General features: G+C 31.4%; 2 protein-coding genes across 4 annotated transcripts; one reads left to right on the plus strand and one right to left on the minus strand.

Moving 5' to 3' along the window:
• Positions 1-1,710: 1,710 nt before the first annotated feature.
• On the plus strand, positions 1,711-10,905 carry LOC110617683 (phosphoethanolamine N-methyltransferase 1). Of its 2 annotated transcripts, XM_021760638.2 has the most exons (13): positions 1,711-1,795; positions 1,924-1,986; positions 4,765-4,880; positions 5,671-5,808; positions 5,910-6,047; positions 7,203-7,346; positions 8,633-8,743; positions 8,827-8,968; positions 9,276-9,556; positions 9,937-10,098; positions 10,202-10,255; positions 10,345-10,419; positions 10,527-10,905. In XM_021760638.2, exons 1-13 carry the CDS (start codon positions 1,783-1,785, stop codon positions 10,623-10,625), a joined length of 1,536 nt encoding a protein of 511 aa, XP_021616330.1. In that variant the 5' UTR covers positions 1,711-1,782; the 3' UTR covers positions 10,626-10,905. The 2 variants fall into 2 exon arrangements, with proteins under 2 accessions (XP_021616330.1, XP_021616331.1); XM_021760639.2 differs by lacking the exons at positions 1,711-1,795; positions 1,924-1,986 and adding an exon at positions 4,272-4,574.
• A 2,816-nt stretch (positions 10,906-13,721) lies between these two features.
• LOC110616902 (tubulin beta chain) lies at positions 13,722-16,138 on the minus strand. Of its 2 annotated transcripts, XR_006350939.1 has the most exons (4): positions 15,668-16,138; positions 15,297-15,566; positions 13,802-14,556; positions 13,722-13,771 (listed from the first exon to the last, which is right to left on the minus strand). XR_006350939.1 is itself a non-coding variant. In XM_021759421.2 (3 exons), exons 1-3 carry the CDS (start codon positions 16,059-16,061, stop codon positions 13,877-13,879), a joined length of 1,344 nt encoding a protein of 447 aa, XP_021615113.1. In that variant the 5' UTR covers positions 16,062-16,138; the 3' UTR covers positions 13,748-13,876. The 2 variants fall into 2 exon arrangements, 1 of the variants encoding a protein (XP_021615113.1); XM_021759421.2 differs by having other exon boundaries at positions 13,748-14,556.
• Between the last annotated feature and the right edge of the window lie 4,687 nt (positions 16,139-20,825).

Raw genomic sequence — 20,825 nt, forward strand, 5'->3', positions numbered from 1 at the left:
GGAAAAAAAAAAATCTAAATTTTAAGAAAAAATATAATATATAAGATTCGAATCTAGTTATTGGAGTTTGTGGACCCCAAGAAGTTTAACAACAAATGAGAGGTATCATGCAATTATTGGAGTCAAAAATGAGATGTGGAAAATAATTTATGTTTAGAAAATATTTTTTATTAATTAAAATTTTTAAATACATTAAATGTAAAAAAATTATTTTCCATAAAACAATGAAAAAATATTTTTATTAATTAAAATTTTTAAATACATTAAATGTAAAAAAAATATTTTCTATAAAACAATGAAAAAGCTAAATCACTAACGGAAAGTAGCGGCAAAATCTAGTTGTTCTTACGTATGTTGTCTTAACCTCACAAAATGGTTGGGAGCAATTATTATTTTATTATTATTTAATAGAAACTAAGAATAGATCAAATTTAAATATTTCAAAAAAAAAAGATCAAATTTAAAATTTTAATTTAATTTTTTTATTCATTAGATTTAGCTTTTAATTTTAAAAATTTTAATTACTTGGTTTGATTTTAATTATAAAAAATAAAAAAATTAAACCCATTAATAATAAAAGTATATTATTTTTAATAATATAAAAATATTTGATGATATTAAAATTAAAATATTTCAGTTAAATTTTAAAATATTAAAAATAAAATGTAAAAATAAAAAAATTATTAAAAATTTAAATTAATTAAATTGAACCGAATTAAATTGAATTAAATCAGTTCAGTTCGATTTGATTTCTAACTAAAATCTATTCGATTCAAATTTCATAAATATCAATATTTTAATTTTTAATTTATTTAATTTAATTCAATTTTAAATCGAATCGACCGAATACTCACTCCTAATAATTATATCACACTCTCATTTTTAATTTTTTTTAATTAATTTAATTATAAATGACGATTAATGGTACATTAAATAAATAAAAAATTCCCCCAGTTTCCATCCCTCACTTTTGCATCACATATTTCATATAAAATCAGTAAATTCTATTTGATTATGACAATACAAAAATATAAAATAAAAAAAATTAAAATATCAATTAAATAAAAAAGAATAAACGAATGGCCATGCTACAAACAAATGTGAGAAGTAAGTAATAAATTTTTTTTATAATATAAATTATTTTAAAATCAGGCTTAACTCGTTAAAAAATTAATTAAAAAAATATTTAAAATTTTTATAAAAAAATATTATTTTTATTTAAAATAAATGTGAAATTCAACACGTACGTGAAACATTAATTTGAATATTGACAAAAAATTATTGAAGTGTTCGGCCCCATCTATCACATGCCCACTATCCTTCCCCTCTTCCCTCTCCCTTCAGAAGATCAAAAGCCATATTAATAAAAAATAAAAAATAAAAAATAAAAAATAAAAATCAAAAGCTATTTGCTTTGCCTTTCAACAACTTTTCTTTCTAAAACATCTACTAAATCAAAATATAGAGTTTCACTTATATGAAAACAAAAATTTATAACAATTTAATTTAATTAAAAATTTAAATTAATTTTCACATTAATTCAATTAAAATTTTTATTTATTCTAAAAATATGTCCTTTTTGTTTTTTTGGAAACAATAATCATATGGTCCCCCTCAACAAAAGGCCAATAGATGATTATTATAACAAAAAAAAAAAAAAAAACAAAATTCCCTCTATAAATAACCTCCTCATAATGCAACCACAATTCACAACTCCTCTACTTTCTGTTTTGCTTCATAGTTTCCAATTTCATTTGGCATTTCTTTCTCTCCCCTTCGATAATGGCTGCTTCAGGTGAGATTTTATTTTATTTTATTTTTAATTTTTTGGCCTTTTCCTTCGAGGAAAGAATAATAATAATAATAATAATTTAATTTTATCATCTTTATTCACAATGTGAAATTCTTGCTTTTGCAATTTAGGTGAGGCAATTACAGACTCAGATTGCAAACATTTCAACAATGAAGCAAGTTCCTTTTACAAAGGTGCAATTATAATTTATTTAGAAAAATTAGATGAAAGTAAGATTTTCATGAATTTTTTAATAATTAAAAAGAAAAAATATAAGAGTAAATTACACATGGACTATTATTTATTCATTTTATCGTTTAAATAGTTTACAAAATTGGGAATAAATTTAATTTTTTTCCCTTTACTTTTTTTTTGATTTCTAAACAAAATGAGAAAAATAAATTTAAAAGTAAAAAAATATTTTTCACTTTTTATTTTCTATCCTCATTTATTATGTAGCTAAACATAGAGTAAAAACGTGATTGACAAAGGACATGTTTTCCACGTTTCCGGCCAGTGGAGGATAGTAACTTAAATGAACCGATTTCTTATGGTTAGTTTTTAGTGATTTTAATTTGGTTTAATTCCGATTTAAAGATTTTGTTTACAAAAAATTCTTTAAGATTTTACTTCAGCTTTGATTCAATAAGCTGAATTTAAATTGAAATAATTTAATGATTAAAAAAAATTTTAAAAATTAAATTAAATTTAAATTAATTTAATTTAAATTTAAGAGAAAAACTCGACTTTTTTCTTCAATATTGATTTGATTTAAACATTAAACAAACCGCTTGCCAAATCAAATTTAACCCAATTCGAATTGTATCAAAAATTTTAAAAATTATAACAATGAAGGAAATTATTGAATCTTGCAATTATCTAAAATTTTCTTTTCGTATTAAGAAAAAGGGAAAATTAAAAATAATGACATTTAAAATATGAAACTATTTACAATTTAATTAAAAATCATTTTAAGAAAATAAAACATCATAGAAAAAAAATAATGTCACCGTTTGCCAGTTAAATTTATTTTTTATCTCTTATTTTAAATGAATTAATTTAATTTTTTAAATTCAAAAAATTTATATTAAAAAATTAAAGTCTTAATGATTATAAAATAAATTAAAAAACTAATTATTTTAATTTTCGTTATTAAGGTGTATTAATTTTATTTTTAATGGTATGTAATAATATAAGTAACAAAATCATTTAGTTCAAATAGCTACGTGAGATCGGCCAGCATTTTTATATTGAATTTCAAAGACTCGTGATTATTCAGAGCAATGATACGTAAACGACAAGAGTACAGACTCCAAGTCACTGTCGTTTTGTGGAGGCTAGAAAACAAACAGCAGCGCAACAAAGTCAGGGAGCACGTGGCCCTAGGTAGCACGTGGCGGATGATCATAGGATCACGTGATACCATCGCATCCAACCACTACCCCATTACCCAGATTCTCTTCATCCTTCTCCCGTTTGCTGCTTCCCCCGAAAGTCACTTTTCGCCAACCCTTTTTCTCAAAAGTCACTTTTTCATTTTTTTACCAGAAAAAAAAAAAATTCCAGAGAAAATTAGTATTTCTTTTGATATTTAGGATACTTAAAAAAGAATAATGAACATAAATATTTTATTTCATTAGAGAAAAAGTTAATTATAATTTTTAATAAAAAAATTATTATTACATGGATACCATCAAATTTTCTATATTTGAAAGTAAAATCGATGAGAAAGATAGATTCAAAATCCATCAAACTCTTTTTGAAGTGAGTTTGTTTAGATTGTGTGTCCCAACACAGTTGAAAAAGTAGATCAGACAGATCTCACATGTGTGTTCTTTCAAAGGAAATTCAGTCGGGTAATGTAACTAGAAAAAAAAAGTAAGTCTGATCGCTTTACAATTCTGTCTGCATACACATCAAAATAATTAAATGGTCGCATAATATAAAGAGAGTGATTCTAACACATTCGTATGTATGAACATGAGTGACAGAAATAAATAGTACTATAGCAAAAAGAGGATTAGACGATATTAACAAAAAAAAAGATAAAAAAAAATATCTTTCTCGAAAAAAGTTTACGCAACCACTATAAATTTGATTTTCTGAATCTGAGAATATTTCCATTAAATTTCAATAACATTTAATAACTTAAAAGCAATTTAAATTAAAAAATTATTTAAAGTTTTTATAAAATTATAAATTATAAAACTATAAAATTATAAATTTAATATTTAAAATTAAAAATTATCTAATTAAAATATTAATTAGTAAATTTCTGTGTACAATAGAAATTAAATAATAATTTTTTAAAACAAATATTGATTCCGCGAGACAGTTGGTAGGTGAAATAAAGGTTGAATTATTTATTTCCAAATTAAGCTTAAAACATAGTATCTTAATTATTTAATTACATAAAATTATTTTGGAGGGTAAAATTGTAAATATGGTAGGTATGATATATCTCTATAAAACCCCACGCATACCAAAGTTTCAGAAACCAAGACAAACCAAAACCAATCTCAGCCTCTTTCATCATCCTCTTCTTGCCTGCTGCATTGCATTGCAGATTTGGTGATGCAACAGAAAGGCAGAGCTTTTAACCGCAGATCCAGGAGCTTTTCTAGATCTCGTGTTGCTGTTGAGGGTTGTTAGCAGCTAGCATCCTTTATTTTTTTCTCTCATTTCCTTACATTTTCCCTTCAGAAACTTGTAATCTAGACCTCGCTTCTTGCATTCCTAATCGAATTTTGGTCTTTCTTGCTTTGAACAATGGCTGCTCATGGTATATATTCCTTTTTGCCTTGAGTTTTTTTTTTTTTCAATCTGGGTTCAAACTAAATTGAAGAGGAAATAGAATTGGGATCTGGGTTTGGACTAGATTTGGGAATGATGAACGAATTATGGGTTTCAAATATCGTTTTAATTATTTCCAAATTTTTTATTTGTTCTCTTTTTGTTCGTTTATTTGATAGTTGAAGAGCGTGAGGTTCAGAAGAACTACTGGATCGAGCACTCTGCCGATTTGACGGTTGAGGCAATGATGCTTGACTCCAAGGCCTCTGATCTTGACAAAGAAGAACGTCCTGAGGTACCCTCCCTATATCTCTCTATACAAATGCGCTAGGCTTTTTTTTTTAAACAGCATTCTTAGAGCCTAAAAGGTAGCTTTTATCTTCAATATGCTTAGTTGTAGTGTAGTTGTCGTTTTTTTTTTTTAATTTTATCAGAAGGGAAGTTTTACTAGCCAGAGCATCAACATCCTTGCACAGTAACTGTTTATGAAGTTGTCAAATCGAGAATTGAAATATCTGATATTTTGAACCGAATCAAACAGTAAGATTCGGTAAAACTTTTGAAAAATCGATTTAAATAATATGAAAATCAATTAAAAGTAATATATATATGTTTGTAGATATATTCCCTATGAATTTACCAAATATATTAAACGTTTAGTTATAAAAAAGGTGTATGTATAATTTTAATTCCAGATCATATACTAAAATATAAAATCATAGTGAAGCAAGAACTAGTAAGTTAAAATTTTAAAACAAAAATAACCAAAACTATCTTGGGCATTTGCCTCTTATTTTTTTCATTAATCTGTTGTCCTTATCTTAGACTTTGTCTTTTTCCCTTTATTTATTTTTTTTTTTTGAATTTTTGGACATTTGCTGCCTTTCTAATTGTTTAATCAGTGAGTCTATCATTTTTCACAATGTACCTTCGATTCATGCAATTTTTGTCCAATTCTCGACTGCCTATAATTCACCTATCAGATTCATATCAGCTAGTGATTTAATATGAATATTGTGATTCTAGTAACACTGATTGTTTAACGTTGGTTTTACAAATTTAAAGTGATTGTTGGGACTCTGTAGGTACTTTCTCTGCTCCCATCATATGAAGGGAAGTCCGTTTTGGAGTTTGGAGCTGGGATTGGTCGTTTCACTGGGGAATTAGCCCAGAAAGCCGGGCAGCTTGTTGCCGTGGACTTCATTGAGAATGTGATAAAGAAGGTGATTCCTGTCTCGAGTGCTTCACAAAGATTGTTTTGTTTATGCTTGTCAAATTGGACTTAATAGAATCATCTCCATCTAAATCTTTTTCCTTTGTGCAGAATGAAAGCATTAATGGACACCACAAGAATGTCAAGTTTATGTGTGCTGATGTGACATCCCCTGACTTGAATTTTTCGGAAGGATCAGTGGATTTAATATTTTCAAATTGGCTTCTTATGTATCTCTCAGATAAAGAGGTGAATATTCTTGTGTGTCCTAGTGGTTCCTTTGTTAATTAATTGTACTGTAGCACATGGGAGTTGTTAATTGTACAGTATTATTATTACAATTATCTAGGGACTTGAATGTTTGATCGATTTAATTACAATCTATATTTATAGGTTAGTCATGACTTAATTATTGTTACCATCTGTATGCTAATTGTATAAACATATGATTTTTGGCTTTCCATATTCGTTTCTTTTTTCAATACAGGCAATATTTTTCTTACTCTTAAACTTGTACTGAGAGAAAAACGAATGAAGCATATTACTGTTTCCTGATTTGCCTTCCTAAGAACTTTTTTTTTTTCAAAAAGAGGGAGAGAGAAAAATATGGTGATAATATGGGCCCAAGACTTTCTTATTCGTGTGTAGATATGTATATGTGACCAAGAGTAAGATATGAATGCACAAGTGAAGAGTAATGGAAATGGGCCTGTTGCTTTCAATCTCTCAGCTAATGGCTTTGGCTAATAGTAACTATTGTTTATGCATGATATGCCAACCTGTTCATAGATTTGGACTCCGTTTGTGGAAAATAATTTATATTTGAAAAACTTTTTCCATGGAAAACATTTTTTATAGAAATTGTTTTATGTGGAAAATATTTTTCTACAAAATAACTTATTTTCCACTATTTAATTTTAGTTTAAAAAATAAATATATTAATAAATTTATATATAGAGGTGCTAATAAAATTTTCAAAATGTAAAAAATGACTTTCTCTTTTGAAAATAGCAAGTCATTTTCCTTAAAATATCTTAATTTTTTTTACTTTGACTAGCAAAATATTTTCTGTTGACTGATTTTTCTAAGTGCTCCAAAAACCAGAAAATGTGAAAATATTTTTTCTGAAAAATATTTTCCATGAAACAAACAGAGCCTTAATCTAAAGATTCCACTTCTCCCTTTGGTATCATAATTGGCATCTAGACTGCTGCAACTTTTCATTTTCTAATGTCTTTAGTCTTGTATTTGCCACCGAATCGGATCTGTTCACATGCAATTTTACTGAAGTCTATGGTTTGGTTAAGATATTTTCTCGTGCATATATATATATGATTTAAAAATAGCTCATTGATCCTTGATGATTTATTTTTCATTTTAATTTACTGCAAACATGGATGGCAGGTAGAGAATCTGGCAGAAAGGATGGTCAAATGGTTAAAGGTAGGTGGGTATATTTTCTTCAGAGAGTCTTGTTTCCATCAATCTGGAGATAGCAAGCGAAAAAGCAACCCAACCCACTACCGGGAGCCCAGATTTTACACAAAGGTTTGGCTTTATTCCACACACACATACATAGATATATATAATGTTTTTTTGAAAGTGATTTGTCAATTGTGTATCATTTAATTGCGTAGCTGTGCGTCTTTGCTCTCATGTATTTTAGTGGCTGCAAATAGTATTTCCACAGTGAGAATCTCACTTATAATGGCATTCATGCTATCATCTGTCTAGGACTCGATATAAGCAGCCTAGCATGTAAAGGGACTTGATTACATTGATGGTTTGATTCCAAACTCAGTATAGCTTAGTTGAAGCAAAAAATAATAATGATACAAGGCAAGTTTAAATTTGTGAACATTCATGATAGTTCTACTTGTATTGACAATAGGACTAATGACAATAGGATTCATAAAATGCATACTAGGGTAGATGATGTATATGATGTGTAAGACAGATAGTTTTTTTTTTTTTTCATGAGAATAATTTATTTCAATGAGAACCAATCAAGATAGAAGGCTAAGGATTTAAGGTTCAACCAGTATGTTATTCATCCTATATATTATTTAATAAATATGAAATTTATTTTATACAATTAATATTCTTTTATATATAAACATCAACACATTAAATTCCTTTCCTTAGTATTGGTATATAAATTAATATTATATTGTATGCCATTCAATAAGCATTAAATTCATGTCATGCAATTATAATTTTTTTTATAAATTAATATTCATATGTATTAAACTAATTAAATATTAGTATATTAGCTTGTCTGCTAGGGATACATCCTTTGGATATTTAATCAATTTGTCTAATTTATACTGAAGCCCAACTATGTATCCTTTTTCAGTGGACAATAATTCTCCAAAATTGACTATCTAACAACACTAGTTCTAAACCCTCACTATCCAAAACAAGAGGTTTAGAATTACCTTTTGGAGAACTGGATATCAACGTTGCATTTGGGGCATCAAAAAAATATAAGACATCATGTTTATATTTTTTCCTGCAAAGAGTTGTCTTATTTCACTAATCAATGATTGTCAATTTATCATCGGATATGATAATATAATTTTATACAAAAATTTAGTTTAAAAAATAAAAGACTTGCCCCACCTGTGTGATATGTGACCTGGTTTATTGAGTACTGGTCAATAGGCTAGGCTGCCTGGTTTTGAATGGGTTTTTATTTTTATTTTTTTTTTCTATGTTTTAGGCGTAAACCAGACTGGCAAAAGGCCCTGTTCCTGGTTGAACTGGCCAGGTCAGTCTGGATTTTACAACACAGTTGATCAAATATTTGTTACTGATCTATATCATATTTATAGGTCTTTAAAGAGTGTCATACCCGTGATGGTTCTGGAAATTCTTATGAACTCTCTCTTATCGGCTGCAAATGCATTGGAGCTTATGTGAGGAATAAGAAGAATCAAAATCAGGCAATAAAAGTTTACATGTTTCATTGTGTTTCCCTTATTCTCATGTGAATTAGTTTACTGAGAGTAATTTTTGCATGGAACAGATATGCTGGATATGGCAGAAAGTAAGTTCTCAAGATGATAAGGGGTTCCAGCAGTTCTTGGATAATGTTCAGTATAAATGTGATGGCATCTTGCGCTACGAGCGTGTCTTTGGAAAAGGCTTTGTAAGCACAGGAGGAATTGGTATTATGCATTTTCCTTTTGTTATTTTCTCTTGTTAGTGGAAAAATCAATTGCCTTTTTTAACTATTGCTACATGTCCTTAACAGGAGAATGATACTATTTAGAATTTTGGCACAAACTCAAATTTGAATTCTTGAAAGGAAATTAGATGTATGATTACTTGTATGGATTTGTAGCTCCATCATCATATCTTAGATCTTTGCACAAAAACACATGCACAACAAAAAAGTTGCTCGAAGATTATGGCAATCATCACTTATTTCTCTGTACTTGTATTGCTATTAAAGGTATGCTTGCATTTGTGTAGAAACAACTGAAGAATTTGTGGCGAAGCTGGACCTTAAGCGTGGCCAGAAAGTTCTAGATGTTGGATGTGGTATTGGAGGAGGTGACTTTTACATGGCTGAGAACTTCGATGTGGAAGTTGTTGGCATTGACCTTTCAATCAATATGATTTCTCTTGCTCTTGAATGTGCTATTGGACTCAAATGCAATGTTGAGTTTGAAGTTGCTGATTGCACGAAGAAGACATATCCTGAAAACACATTTGATGTCATCTACAGTCGTGACACCATTCTGCACATTCAAGTAAGACTTCTGATATTTTTATAATTTCTTTAATGTTATCATTGGACCGTGTTGGTCGCAGACTTTAACCTTTCTAGTAATGGTGCTGAGATATTTATTAGTTGATATGCCAGGCTTCTTTGTACCTTGTCCTAGATAAAATAAATAAAGCCTTCTGGTAGCCTCTTCAAATTCAAAATTGTAATATGGACCTGACTAATATAAAGAAGCACGAGTCTTTTTATTTTCTCAGTGATGGAAGAGCATCATTACAATTAGCTGTTTGTTCATTGATGGATGCTGTAGTAGACAGGCATATGTCAAATTGAAATATTCGGATGTTTGATTTGATTAAATTTACATCTTAACATGCTATACATTCTGCTTCTGCAATACTTCAGGACAAACCTGCATTGTTTAGATCATTCTTCAAGTGGTTGAAGCCTGGAGGTAAAGTTCTGATCAGTGATTATTGCAAGAGTGCTGGAACTCCATCACCAGAATTTTCAGAGTATATTAAGCAGAGAGGATATGATCTCCATGATGTAAAAACATATGGGCAGGTATATTTTCGTGTGCAATAACAGATCATTTTCTTTTTGTGTTTGTTTGGTTGCAGTCTATGAATTGCTTACCTTTTTATTCTGTTCTAAATGATATGCATAGATGCTTAAGGATGCTGGTTTTGCTGAGGTGATTGCAGAGGACAGAACTGATCAGGTTTTGCTCAAACCATTATTTCCAGTCAAGTTTGTCTATATATTAATTCTGTTGGCTTTGCTGTCTAAAACTTGTTCTTTGTGGTGCAGTTCAATCAAGTTCTGCAACGGGAATTAAATGCTATCGAAAAGGAGAAGGATGAATTTGTTGAAGACTTTTCTGAAGTGCGTTTAGCCCCTTATTTTTTAAAATTTTATCTTATGTATCTGATTTATGTTGAAGTTAAGAACTCATTATTTGTAAACTTTTCTTGTTTATTATCTATATCCAGGAAGACTACAATGATATAGTTGGTGGATGGAAGGCAAAGTTGATTAGGAGTTCATCTGGTGAGCAGCGATGGGGTCTGTTTATCGCAAAGAAAAATTGAGCATCACATGCACTACTTCTCGAGCATTAAATAAATTTCTGGGCAATGAACCATCTACCTCTGATGATTATATGACTCAGTTCCGTGAGTGAAACTTAAATTGTTCTAGCATTTTTCATGTTTTAATAAAACTATCCTTTCATTTGGAGCTAAGATCTGTGCCAGAGTTTACTTGCCTTTTGTTCAACCTCTGTTGTGTTTATGGTTGACTTGATTGAAATGCTCATCTTTTACATGAACAATTTTATATATATAAATTGTTTTGTTGATTTAGCTCAAACTCAAGATTTCTCGGCTCTAATAATGAACTCCAGTACCACAATAACGAATTCTCATTATTACAATTACATCTCTCTTTCATGTCAAATCTAGTACCTCTGTCTTCTGCAAGTCCATGTTTATTCAAAAAAAGGCAATAGTTCCAGACATTGAACATGAACCCAAAATAGTTCAAGTTCTTGAATTATAGTAGAGAATAGCAAAACACCTGGAGAACTTTGTGGATCTTACGTCATCAGAAACTAGAAGGGAAATATACATGTTTCTGCTATTATTATAAATATGATACGATTTTTTTTTTGAAAATATATAGAAACTTAAAGAAATGCTAGTAGATGTTATCCTTCCTTGACCTGACAACCACTGGTGAAGCTGATAATCTATTATGCAGTTTTTGCTTATCTGGAACTTGTAGAAGATTATCTCTCTCTCTCTTTACTCTCTCCGACCTTTATTGATTCATCAATTGGGCGTTAAGATTCCAAATGTCTGCACCATCAAGCTTCCACCTGCCATCAAAGATTTGGCTGTTTAGGTTGAATAAACCCTATCACCACCTTTCACCAAGAAGAAACCAAGCAAAACCAGCACCCCACAATGGCTCTAGCCCATAAATTATAGCTGTTTCCGTTGCTGAAACATCATGCATTGCAGCTATCTGTATGAATCAAATTGGTACTCATAAGGAACTAATCCAAATACAAGGAAACCAGAAATATCATATCTAGATAGTTTTGGCTCATCAGAGTCGTCAATTTGCTGAAAGATCATGCAACTGGTTTCAAAAAGAGAGAAGAGTACCTCTACCCATAAGCATAACTCAGTTGAGAAAGCTCCAGTATAAAGAGCAGGGATCCATGGAAATGCAACAATCCAATCCCACATCACTGTCCATGTCCATGGTGATAGGTCTTGTTCTTGCACATCACCAAACCATCCCCCAACCATCCCCCAACCATAAACCAGATCGTCGATAACAGAGCAACAACACAAACCTGCAATCCAATCATGTAATTTTTTCAAAAACTTATATAAGATCTTAATGGTCAATCATGCTCAGCTTCATACCTCATATCCAAGAAGAAGGAAGAAGTTCTCTTTCTTTGTAGTTCTTGAAAAATGTTCAGTTCTGAGCATATGAATTCCAAAAAAAAATTGCACTCAAGAAGTTCAAAAGATCACCAACCTGAAAAAGGTCATGCTCTAATCAAACGATCGATATGATTCTTGAAGTTTTTCTGGGAAAGTAGAGATGTGCTTACATTTGGAGGAGATCCACTACATTCCAGCATAGCAACTCCAAGGGCAGACATGAGAACTCCAAACCAAGTAGGAGAAGGTATTATTGCTCCTAACATGCCATCAAGCAAAGGTACTACAATAACCCGAGTCACATAGAGGTTCATTCATTGGAACGTAGGACTTGGTTTGGAATGTAGTGGATCTCGGGTTATTGTAGGACTGAATAGTGAAGTATTTAAAAATTAAGATAAAAATTAATTAATAAATTTTTTAAAATTTTAAAATAGACAATTTAATGATTTTTTTTGGAAATGACGGACCAATTAACAAGTTTAGGAGCTTTGATATACTGTAGGACTAGTAAATTTTTCTATTTAGGGGAACATTGCAAATTAAAAAGTAATCTAATAGAATCAAATTAAATTATTAAATTAATGGAATTGGTTATATCATTTTTTTTTCCTTTCAAAATGAAGAAGAAACATACCATAGACAACGGTGAGGAAATTAAGCAAAGAGAATGCTCCTGAACTTGTCAGAGCCAAACAAAATCTCCTTCCAGAAAGGCTGCTTCTTCTTAACATGCTCTGAAACAATTTCCACCTCCTCATCAGAATATAACATTGACAAAGACCCATCAGAGGTTTCTGCAGATTTTATTGGTTTCTTGCTGTCCACCAAGTGTTTGATGGAAGTAGCAGAAGAAGAAGAAGAGGGGTCAGCTGACGATAACTTTTGTGTTGTTTAGGGTTAGGAATGTTGGAGAAGAAGAGAAAGTAGCTTGAAATGGTAGAATCAGAGACTCTTTTAGCTGTTGTAGCAGGAATTTTCCATGTTGATGTAGAAGGGTATGCCATGATTGAGGCATGAAGGTGAAAACCTCAGAGAAAGAGGTTTTATAATCATTTTCTGAAAATCTTTTATAATTTAAATTTAGATTATTTATCGTGTAAGATTTAAATATTGAAAATAATTTTATTTCATTCAATCTATTGTACTGATTGAAACAATTTATTTTAACTAAAAAATTTAAATTTATCTTGATATCGCACTCATAAAATCAACTCTAATTTTATTAAAATTAAAATTTAATAATAAAAAATATATATTAATCAAATTATCAAAAATAAATTATAATTAATATATCGATTTAATTTAGTTTTAAATCGAAATTGATTATTTTTTATTTTTAAAACACAATTTAATTCTACTTATCGTTCAATATTAAATCAAACTAATTTTGATCTGATATAAGAGAAATTTTGATGTATTTTTGCATTGAAGTCATTCTAGGATGATATGCTTGGCCCATTTGAAATTTAGTTCAATTATTTTTTTATTAATAATAAGTAAAAGAATTTAATTATTCTGTTTATTTTGAAAAATAATTTATATATTTTTTAATAAAATAATTTAATTTTAATTTAAAAAATAAATTTTATTAATAAATTTAGATATATAAAAATTTTAATAAAGATTTTAAAATGTAAAAATTAATTTATATTTTTTTTATGATAAAAATATTTTTTGAAAATTTCTGAATATTCAAACATCAATTTTTTTTTTTTTTAAAGAAAGGAATGTCAGAACCGCTCATTCCAAAATCTCGTTCATAAATAATATTTCTTAATCAATATATGTTTGCCAAAATCCATCTTAATAAGATTGTTCACAATCTAGTGATTTAATACTGCACGAAACATTTGAACAAGCAAACTAGCAGAACACTTTCAATTCTCATGAACATCTTCATCATCATCAACCTCAAACTCAACATCTTCTTCAGCAGTAGCATCTTGATACTGTTGATACTCGGCAACAAGATCATTCATATTACTTTCAGCTTCTGTAAACTCCATTTCATCCATTCCTTCTCCTGTATACCAATGCAAAAAAGCTTTCCTTCTAAACATGGCTGTGAACTGTTCACTCACTCTTCTAAACATCTCCTGAATAGAAGTTGAATTCCCCACGAACGTCGACGCCATTGAAAGCCCTCTTGGTGGAATATCACAGACGCTGGACTTCACATTGTTGGGTATCCATTCAACGAAGTAAGAAGAGTTTTTGTTCTGAACATTTATCATCTGCTCGTCTACTTCTTTCGTGCTCATTTTGCCTCTGAACATTGCTGATGCTGTGAGGTATCGGCCATGGCGTGGATCAGCTGCACACATCATGTTCTTGGCATCCCACATTTGTTGGGTGAGCTCTGGGACTGTTAGAGATCTGTATTGCTGTGATCCTCGAGAGATTAAGGGTGCAAAGCCCACCATGAAGAAGTGAAGCCTTGGAAATGGGATTAAGTTCACTGCTAGTTTTCGTAGGTCTGAGTTTAGTTGGCCAGGAAATCGCAAGCAGCAAGTTACTCCACTCATTGTTGCTGATATCAAATGATTCAAGTCTCCAACTGATGACCAAAAGAGAAGAAAAAACAAAAAGATTTCAGAAGATTGGTATTTGTTAATCAAATAAATGATTGCAATTGGATTAAATCTGTGAGATCTCAAATTTGAATCGTTTATGAGTTAGACTCATGAATAAAATTAGATGCATATGTCTCAACTTTACATGCAAATACTGCATAAGATAGTTTTATTTTCTTGTTATATACCATCCGATACATCTGAAATTTATTAGCTCCACTCATTCGAATTTGTCGGATTGATCCGTGAAGGAAAAAAATGCTCTCTCCTAAATTTTAAAAGTATTTCATATTCATTACTCAAACTTAATACTAGTAGTCAAGAGATAAGAGATTCGTATCATTTCATCTCATTTTTCAGAATTTAGCGCATATAAAATTAAAAAATTTAGTCCATGAAGTTATCAATGAGATTAAACTAAGCAATATTAAGTCATCTCTAAACGATCTTGAGTTTGAAACATTTTTCGAGTTGAATCCATTAATAAAATTAGATGCACATATTTCAAGTCTAATTCTAGGTCAAACAATGCTTTTAACTTAGTATGATTACCAATGAGCTTTAACTGATTAGTATTGGTGCTATCTCTAGACCTATGAGTTTTCGTATCAGAAGCAATTTTTCGATTTGCACCCATGAGTAGGTGTAATATTTCAAGAAACAAATCAGTATATGTATGAATCAAAGATTAAAGCTTATGGATCAAAGTTGGATTACAACTTACAACTTGGGGTAGTGAGCTTGAGAGTCCTAAAGCAAATATCATAGAGAGCTTCATTATCAAGTACCATACACTCATCAGCATTTTCTACCAGCTGATGAACAGAAAGAGTAGCATTGTAAGGCTCGACGACGGTGTCTGAGACTTTTGGAGATGGAAACACAGAGAATGTAAGCATCATTCGATCTGGGTACTCTTCTCTAATTTTCGAAATCAGCAAAGTTCCCATGCCAGACCCAGTTCCCCCACCCAAGGAATGACATACTTGAAATCCTGCTTTCAAGAAAAATTAAAAAAGTTAATAATGCTGGGATCAAAAGAAAAAAAAAAGTTACAAATCACTTGAAAATAAACAAAAGGAAAGGAAGGAAAACCTTGCAGGCAATCACAATTCTCAGCCTCTTTCCTTACAACATCAAGGACTGAATCAATAAGCTCAGCACCTTCAGTATAATGGCCCTTAGCCCAATTATTTCCAGCCCCAGATTGCCCAAATACAAAGTTATCGGGTCGAAAAATTTGCCCGTAAGGCCCGGTCCTCACACTATCCATCGTACCGGGCTCAAGATCCATAAGCACAGCTCGGGGCACATACCGGCCATTGCTAACTTCATTATAATATACGTTTACTCTCTCTAGCTGTAATTCCGAATCTCCGTCATACCGTCCGGTCGGATCAATTCCATGTTCGTCACAAACAACTTCCCAAAACTTTGATCCAATTTGATTCCCGCATTGCCCTCCTTGAATGTGAAGAATTTCGCGCATGTTGGCTCAACTGGAAAATTGCGGCCAAGGGCAAAATGGGAATAGTAGTGGAGTTTATATGTATCAACTAAATGGAAGGGCACGAAGGATGAATTGTGATGGAAGGTATTTATATGTGGCTGGAGATGAAAAATGAAGCCATTGGATTAGGTATTGGGATAAAGTGATCCAACGGTGGAGCATTGTCCGTCTAGTGAAAGATGAGTTAAATGTCTGTTAGTGAGTAGGATTCATTGGATGAATAATTGACATTTGTAAGTTTTTCCATGGCTATAATGCTGCAGGCTTAACATTACTATTACTATTAAGAAAAATTATTATTTAACTTTTATAATATAAAAAAATTAATTAATTAATTTTTTAATTTTAAAAAATATATTAAAACGTTTTTAATATTTAAAAAAATTTTCTCTTAATTTTTATAAAAATAATATATTTTTAATTGGCACGGATAATTTTTATTAATAATATATTTTAAATTTTTAATAATATATAAAGTATACTGTTAGCCTGTGGTTTATTTTTTTTTAAGTTTTAAATTAATGGATTTCAAATTAATAAATTAAATTGATTATTTATAGTTACTTTTACACTGGAACTTTTGACTATTTGCTTTGTAAATGTCGGAACATAAAGGCCTTTTGTTTTATACTTTGTTTTGATATGAAATGGAGCAGATTTGTTTTCCATTAATTTTTAAATTAAATAAATCAATTAAAAATAAATAAATAAATTGAGTATAATATATATACTTTCATTCCATAATTTCAGTTTATTTTTTTATTAGAAAAATTTATTATATAGTTTATGGAATTGTCATTATTAATTGATTCCTGTATTTATAAAAATGCATTAAAATATTTTTATTTTTTATTTAAAAAGTGAAAAAATTTACTGTAGAATGGTATTTTATAATTGAATATTTATAAAGTTGTACAATTCTATATATATAGATGAAGGAAGTAAGAATAATACAATTACAATCATTTAATCCTATGATAGTGCTAAGATTCTTATAATCAAAGTATATTGTCTTCTGCATTATCCCTATAATCAAGTGTATTAATTTGTACAAAATAAAGAAAATACTTTTCAATATTCCCCTACAAATTGGAGCATGAAGATTGAAAATGCCCACCTTACATAGCAACCGGTGGAAACGGCTGTGGTCAAAAGTTTTCATAAATATGTCTGCTAATTAATGCTGAGAGGAGATAAATTGAGGTCGGAGAATGTGAGATTGAAGATGTTAAACATATGAAATGACAATCGATCTCATTGTGCTTCGTGCATTCATGAAAGATGGGGTTGACAACCATGTGGAGAGTAGCTTGATTATCACAATATAAAGGAATCGAAGTGGTGACGGGGACTCGTAAGTCTTGCAAGAGCTGTTTGAGCCAAACCAGTACACTTGTGGTGGTAGCCATGACAGGATATTATACCTCAGCGGAAGAATGAGAAACCATGGTTTGCTTCTTGGAATGCCATAAAATGGGGGAATGCCCAAGAAAAATAATATATCTGATAGTCAACTGTACGTCGGGTGGTTGGACATCTTGCCCAGTCAGCATCATAATATCCTTAGAGATTCAGAGTACCATCAAAAGGGAAGAAAATACCTTAGCCGTGTGTGCCTTTAATGTATCTTAAGACATAATAAACTGCTTCAAAATAGAGTTGTCGGTGGTATGTGTATGAATTAGCTAAGAATATTTACTGTATAACTAAGATCAGGATAAGTAATTGTGAGATAAAGGAGACAATTAACTAGACGTTGATAAGGTCCAGGATCGATACACAGGTCACCAGAATCAGGCACAAAAGTGTGTTGTTGCTCCATAGGAAAGGAAGAGGGTTTGATGAAACCACTGTCAGCAAGAATATCAAGTGCATATTTACGTTGACTCGAGGCAATGCCAGATGGAGTGAGCCACCTCAATTCCAAGAACATACTTGAGCCTATCAAGGTCTTTAATGTAACGACTCGAAAATCGGACCGCTACCGGCGCTAGGATTCAGGTCGACTTAAGGTCGCTGGAACCCGTAGCAAGCCTACTATGCATCCTGTATACCTGATAAAACCCATACATGATCATACATTTCCATGACATTTAAAAAAAAACTTTTCATATACCAAGCTTGACCTGTGCATGCGCCATAGACATAAACATAGAACCCCTATACTAGAGCCCTCATCAAATGCTCTAGTAGGGTCAATAAATCATATGTCAAGCTCGGTCCATAAATATTTCATCATTAAAACATTTCATATAGATCATGTACAAAGGGTTAACCATATAATACTAGGGCAAAGCACAATTCTATCCGTAAAACATTTCATTACTTTCCATTACATCACTTTTACATTACATTTTGATCCATATCATGTCCACTACTAACTCTATTATATAACATGACCATAAACATTACCCTTGCTATCCTTCCTGTGCTAACATTGATCCTGCACACCTGGGGGTTAAGGGAGAGGGGTGAGCTAAAAAGTCCAGTGAGTAGAATAATAAAACATCACTATTAAAAGTTATACTTTCATAGGATGCGTCATAACACAATCAATACACGTCAAGGATGGACTGATCCAAAAATCCCTCTACTCTGTGCCCGGCCCTCGATGGAGCTCCTCAGGACTTCTGTTACATACAATAAGCTCTGTGCTCGGCCCTCGGTGGGGCTCCTCAGGACTTCTATTACATACAATGAAAATCTAGAGGGCTAATGGGTCGTCCTGTTGTCCATCCACGTCAACATCAAATAATGCAATGCATCATATTCGTGAATTCTAATGCAACCAACCTATTACATATTATGATGCATGAACATGCTTAAAACATTTAATTTCTTTAATATAAAAAGAGTTATGTTCTACTCACCTCTGGCTGAAGCTTAACTAACTCTATAGCAGCTAGCTCACTGCTGGTCTCTTCGGTCTCTCGGGTCCGAACCTATATAGGTGGACTCAAATGAGGGACCAAACATACTCTAAAGAGACCCTAAACATAACCCCAAAAACTCCCTTAAAACATCATAAAACATGCATGCAAAACAGGCAAAGGAAGGCTGGATAGGGCACCTTCGGCGGCAGATTCGGCGGTCGAATGCCTCCACAGATCCGAAAGTCAGGCACTTTCAGGGGCATGTTCGGCGGCCGAAAGTCTCCTCCAGAGACGAAAGTCAGGCACTTTCGGCAGCAGGTTCGGCGGCCGAAAGTGCTTGACAGAGCTGAAAGTCTATTTTCGGGGGCAAGTTTAGGCGACCAAAAATTGCTTCCACAGGCAGGTTCGGCAGCCGAAACTACCTTCGGCGGCCTATCCTGTGTTCTTCCAGAAAGGCAGAACCCGATTCCGCCTTATGCAATCCGCCTCCAAAAATTTCCACACTCACATCCAACACTTCCAAAACATGCACAACTCATACAATAAGCATAATGGGGCATAAAACTAGTCTAAACTCCAACAAACATCACATTTAGCATACATTCAACATAAACTCTACAAAACTCTAACATGCATAAAACAACCCAAAACCCTTATAAAACATGCTTAAAACATAAAAGAGGGTGTGGATCTACACTTACCTCTTGTAGAACGAGAGGAGGGGCGATCCAAACTTGGAGATTGGAAGAAAAGTCTCCGGAGGTCTCCAAGCTTCCAAACTTTGGTCTTAAGCTTAAAAACTTCAAAAACAACTATAAAACTCATTAGAAATGTGGATGATTGTAGGAAAGTATAAAATCAACCAAAAGAGGGCGGAAACTCACCTATGCCCGGAAATAGAGAGCGAAAACTCGCCCATTTTCGGACAGGGGCCTTTTATAGGTGGCTGGCCAGACCACCTTCGGGGGCCAAAGGTGCCTCCGCAAGAGGCCAATGTTCGGCGGCCGAACCTGACTTTTTCCTCCTTGGTCTTTTCTTTCAAAACTCATTTTCTTTCTTCATTAAAACCATAAAAACATATAAAAACATTTTAGAAAACATTCATTTTCACCCTTCTAAGGGATTCCGACCTCGGGATTCCAGATTCCAATGGAGATTCTGCCGGAACATCGAAATTCCGGTGTCGGAATTTAGCCGGGTGTTATGTGGAATTTGACATCTAAAAATACGGACCGAGATCAGTACCAATAATGATAACATCGTCAACATAAATGAGTATAAAAATGAGACTAAGGTCAACTCCCCTACAATTGGAGGGATAAAAACCATGTATGTTGATTTTGTAATTTTAATTTTTCTGTTGTATCAATCTCATGAGTTTAGAAATTTGATTCATTATATTATATATTGGACAATATTGATCAAAGGGCACTACGCCAAATTATTATCGCTTTCAAATTTTTTTTATTTATTATCTGAACTTTGTTTATATAAATAATTAAATTTATTTTTAATATATATATTATAATAATATTTTTGAATTTTTTTATATATTTTCATTTAAGAATTAGAATTTAAATATTTTTATAGATATTAATTTTTTGGAAATGAAAATGATTAATTAAAAATACATTTTTATTAATTAAAGATAGACTGCATGATTAGGTTGTGATAATAACTTTGGAACATATAAAGAAAACCAAGGTACACAGAAAATTTAGCTTGATTGAAGCACTCAATAATCAAGCAATAATTAAAAAGCAAATCAAATCAAATCTAAAGAGGACAAAGAGGCACCGCCAAGTTGGAAGGAAATGATTCCATCATAATGACCAAGGGAATTTGAATAATGTTTTTGAAGGTATAGCTA

This window comes from Manihot esculenta, chromosome 6, assembly GCF_001659605.2.
Source record: "Manihot esculenta cultivar AM560-2 chromosome 6, M.esculenta_v8, whole genome shotgun sequence".
In the NCBI taxonomy this organism is placed as follows: Eukaryota; Viridiplantae; Streptophyta; class Magnoliopsida; order Malpighiales; family Euphorbiaceae; genus Manihot; species Manihot esculenta.

Coding starts and splice junctions, on each gene's coding strand:
- LOC110617683 (XM_021760638.2), top strand. Junction 5,809..5,909: donor TTGAGAATGTGATAAAGAAG/GTGATTCCTGTC, acceptor TCCTTTGTGCAG/AATGAAAGCATTAATGGACA. Junction 6,048..7,202: donor TGTATCTCTCAGATAAAGAG/GTGAATATTCTT, acceptor CATGGATGGCAG/GTAGAGAATCTGGCAGAAAG.
- LOC110616902 (XM_021759421.2), bottom strand. CDS start 16,061: ATGCGCGAAATTCTTCACATTCAAGGAGGGCAATGCGGGAATCAAATT. Junction 15,567..15,667: donor GAATTGTGATTGCCTGCAAG/GTTTTCCTTCCT, acceptor TCTTGAAAGCAG/GATTTCAAGTATGTCATTCC. Junction 14,557..15,296: donor CAAGCTCACTACCCCAAGTT/GTAAGTTGTAAT, acceptor TTTGGTCATCAG/TTGGAGACTTGAATCATTTG.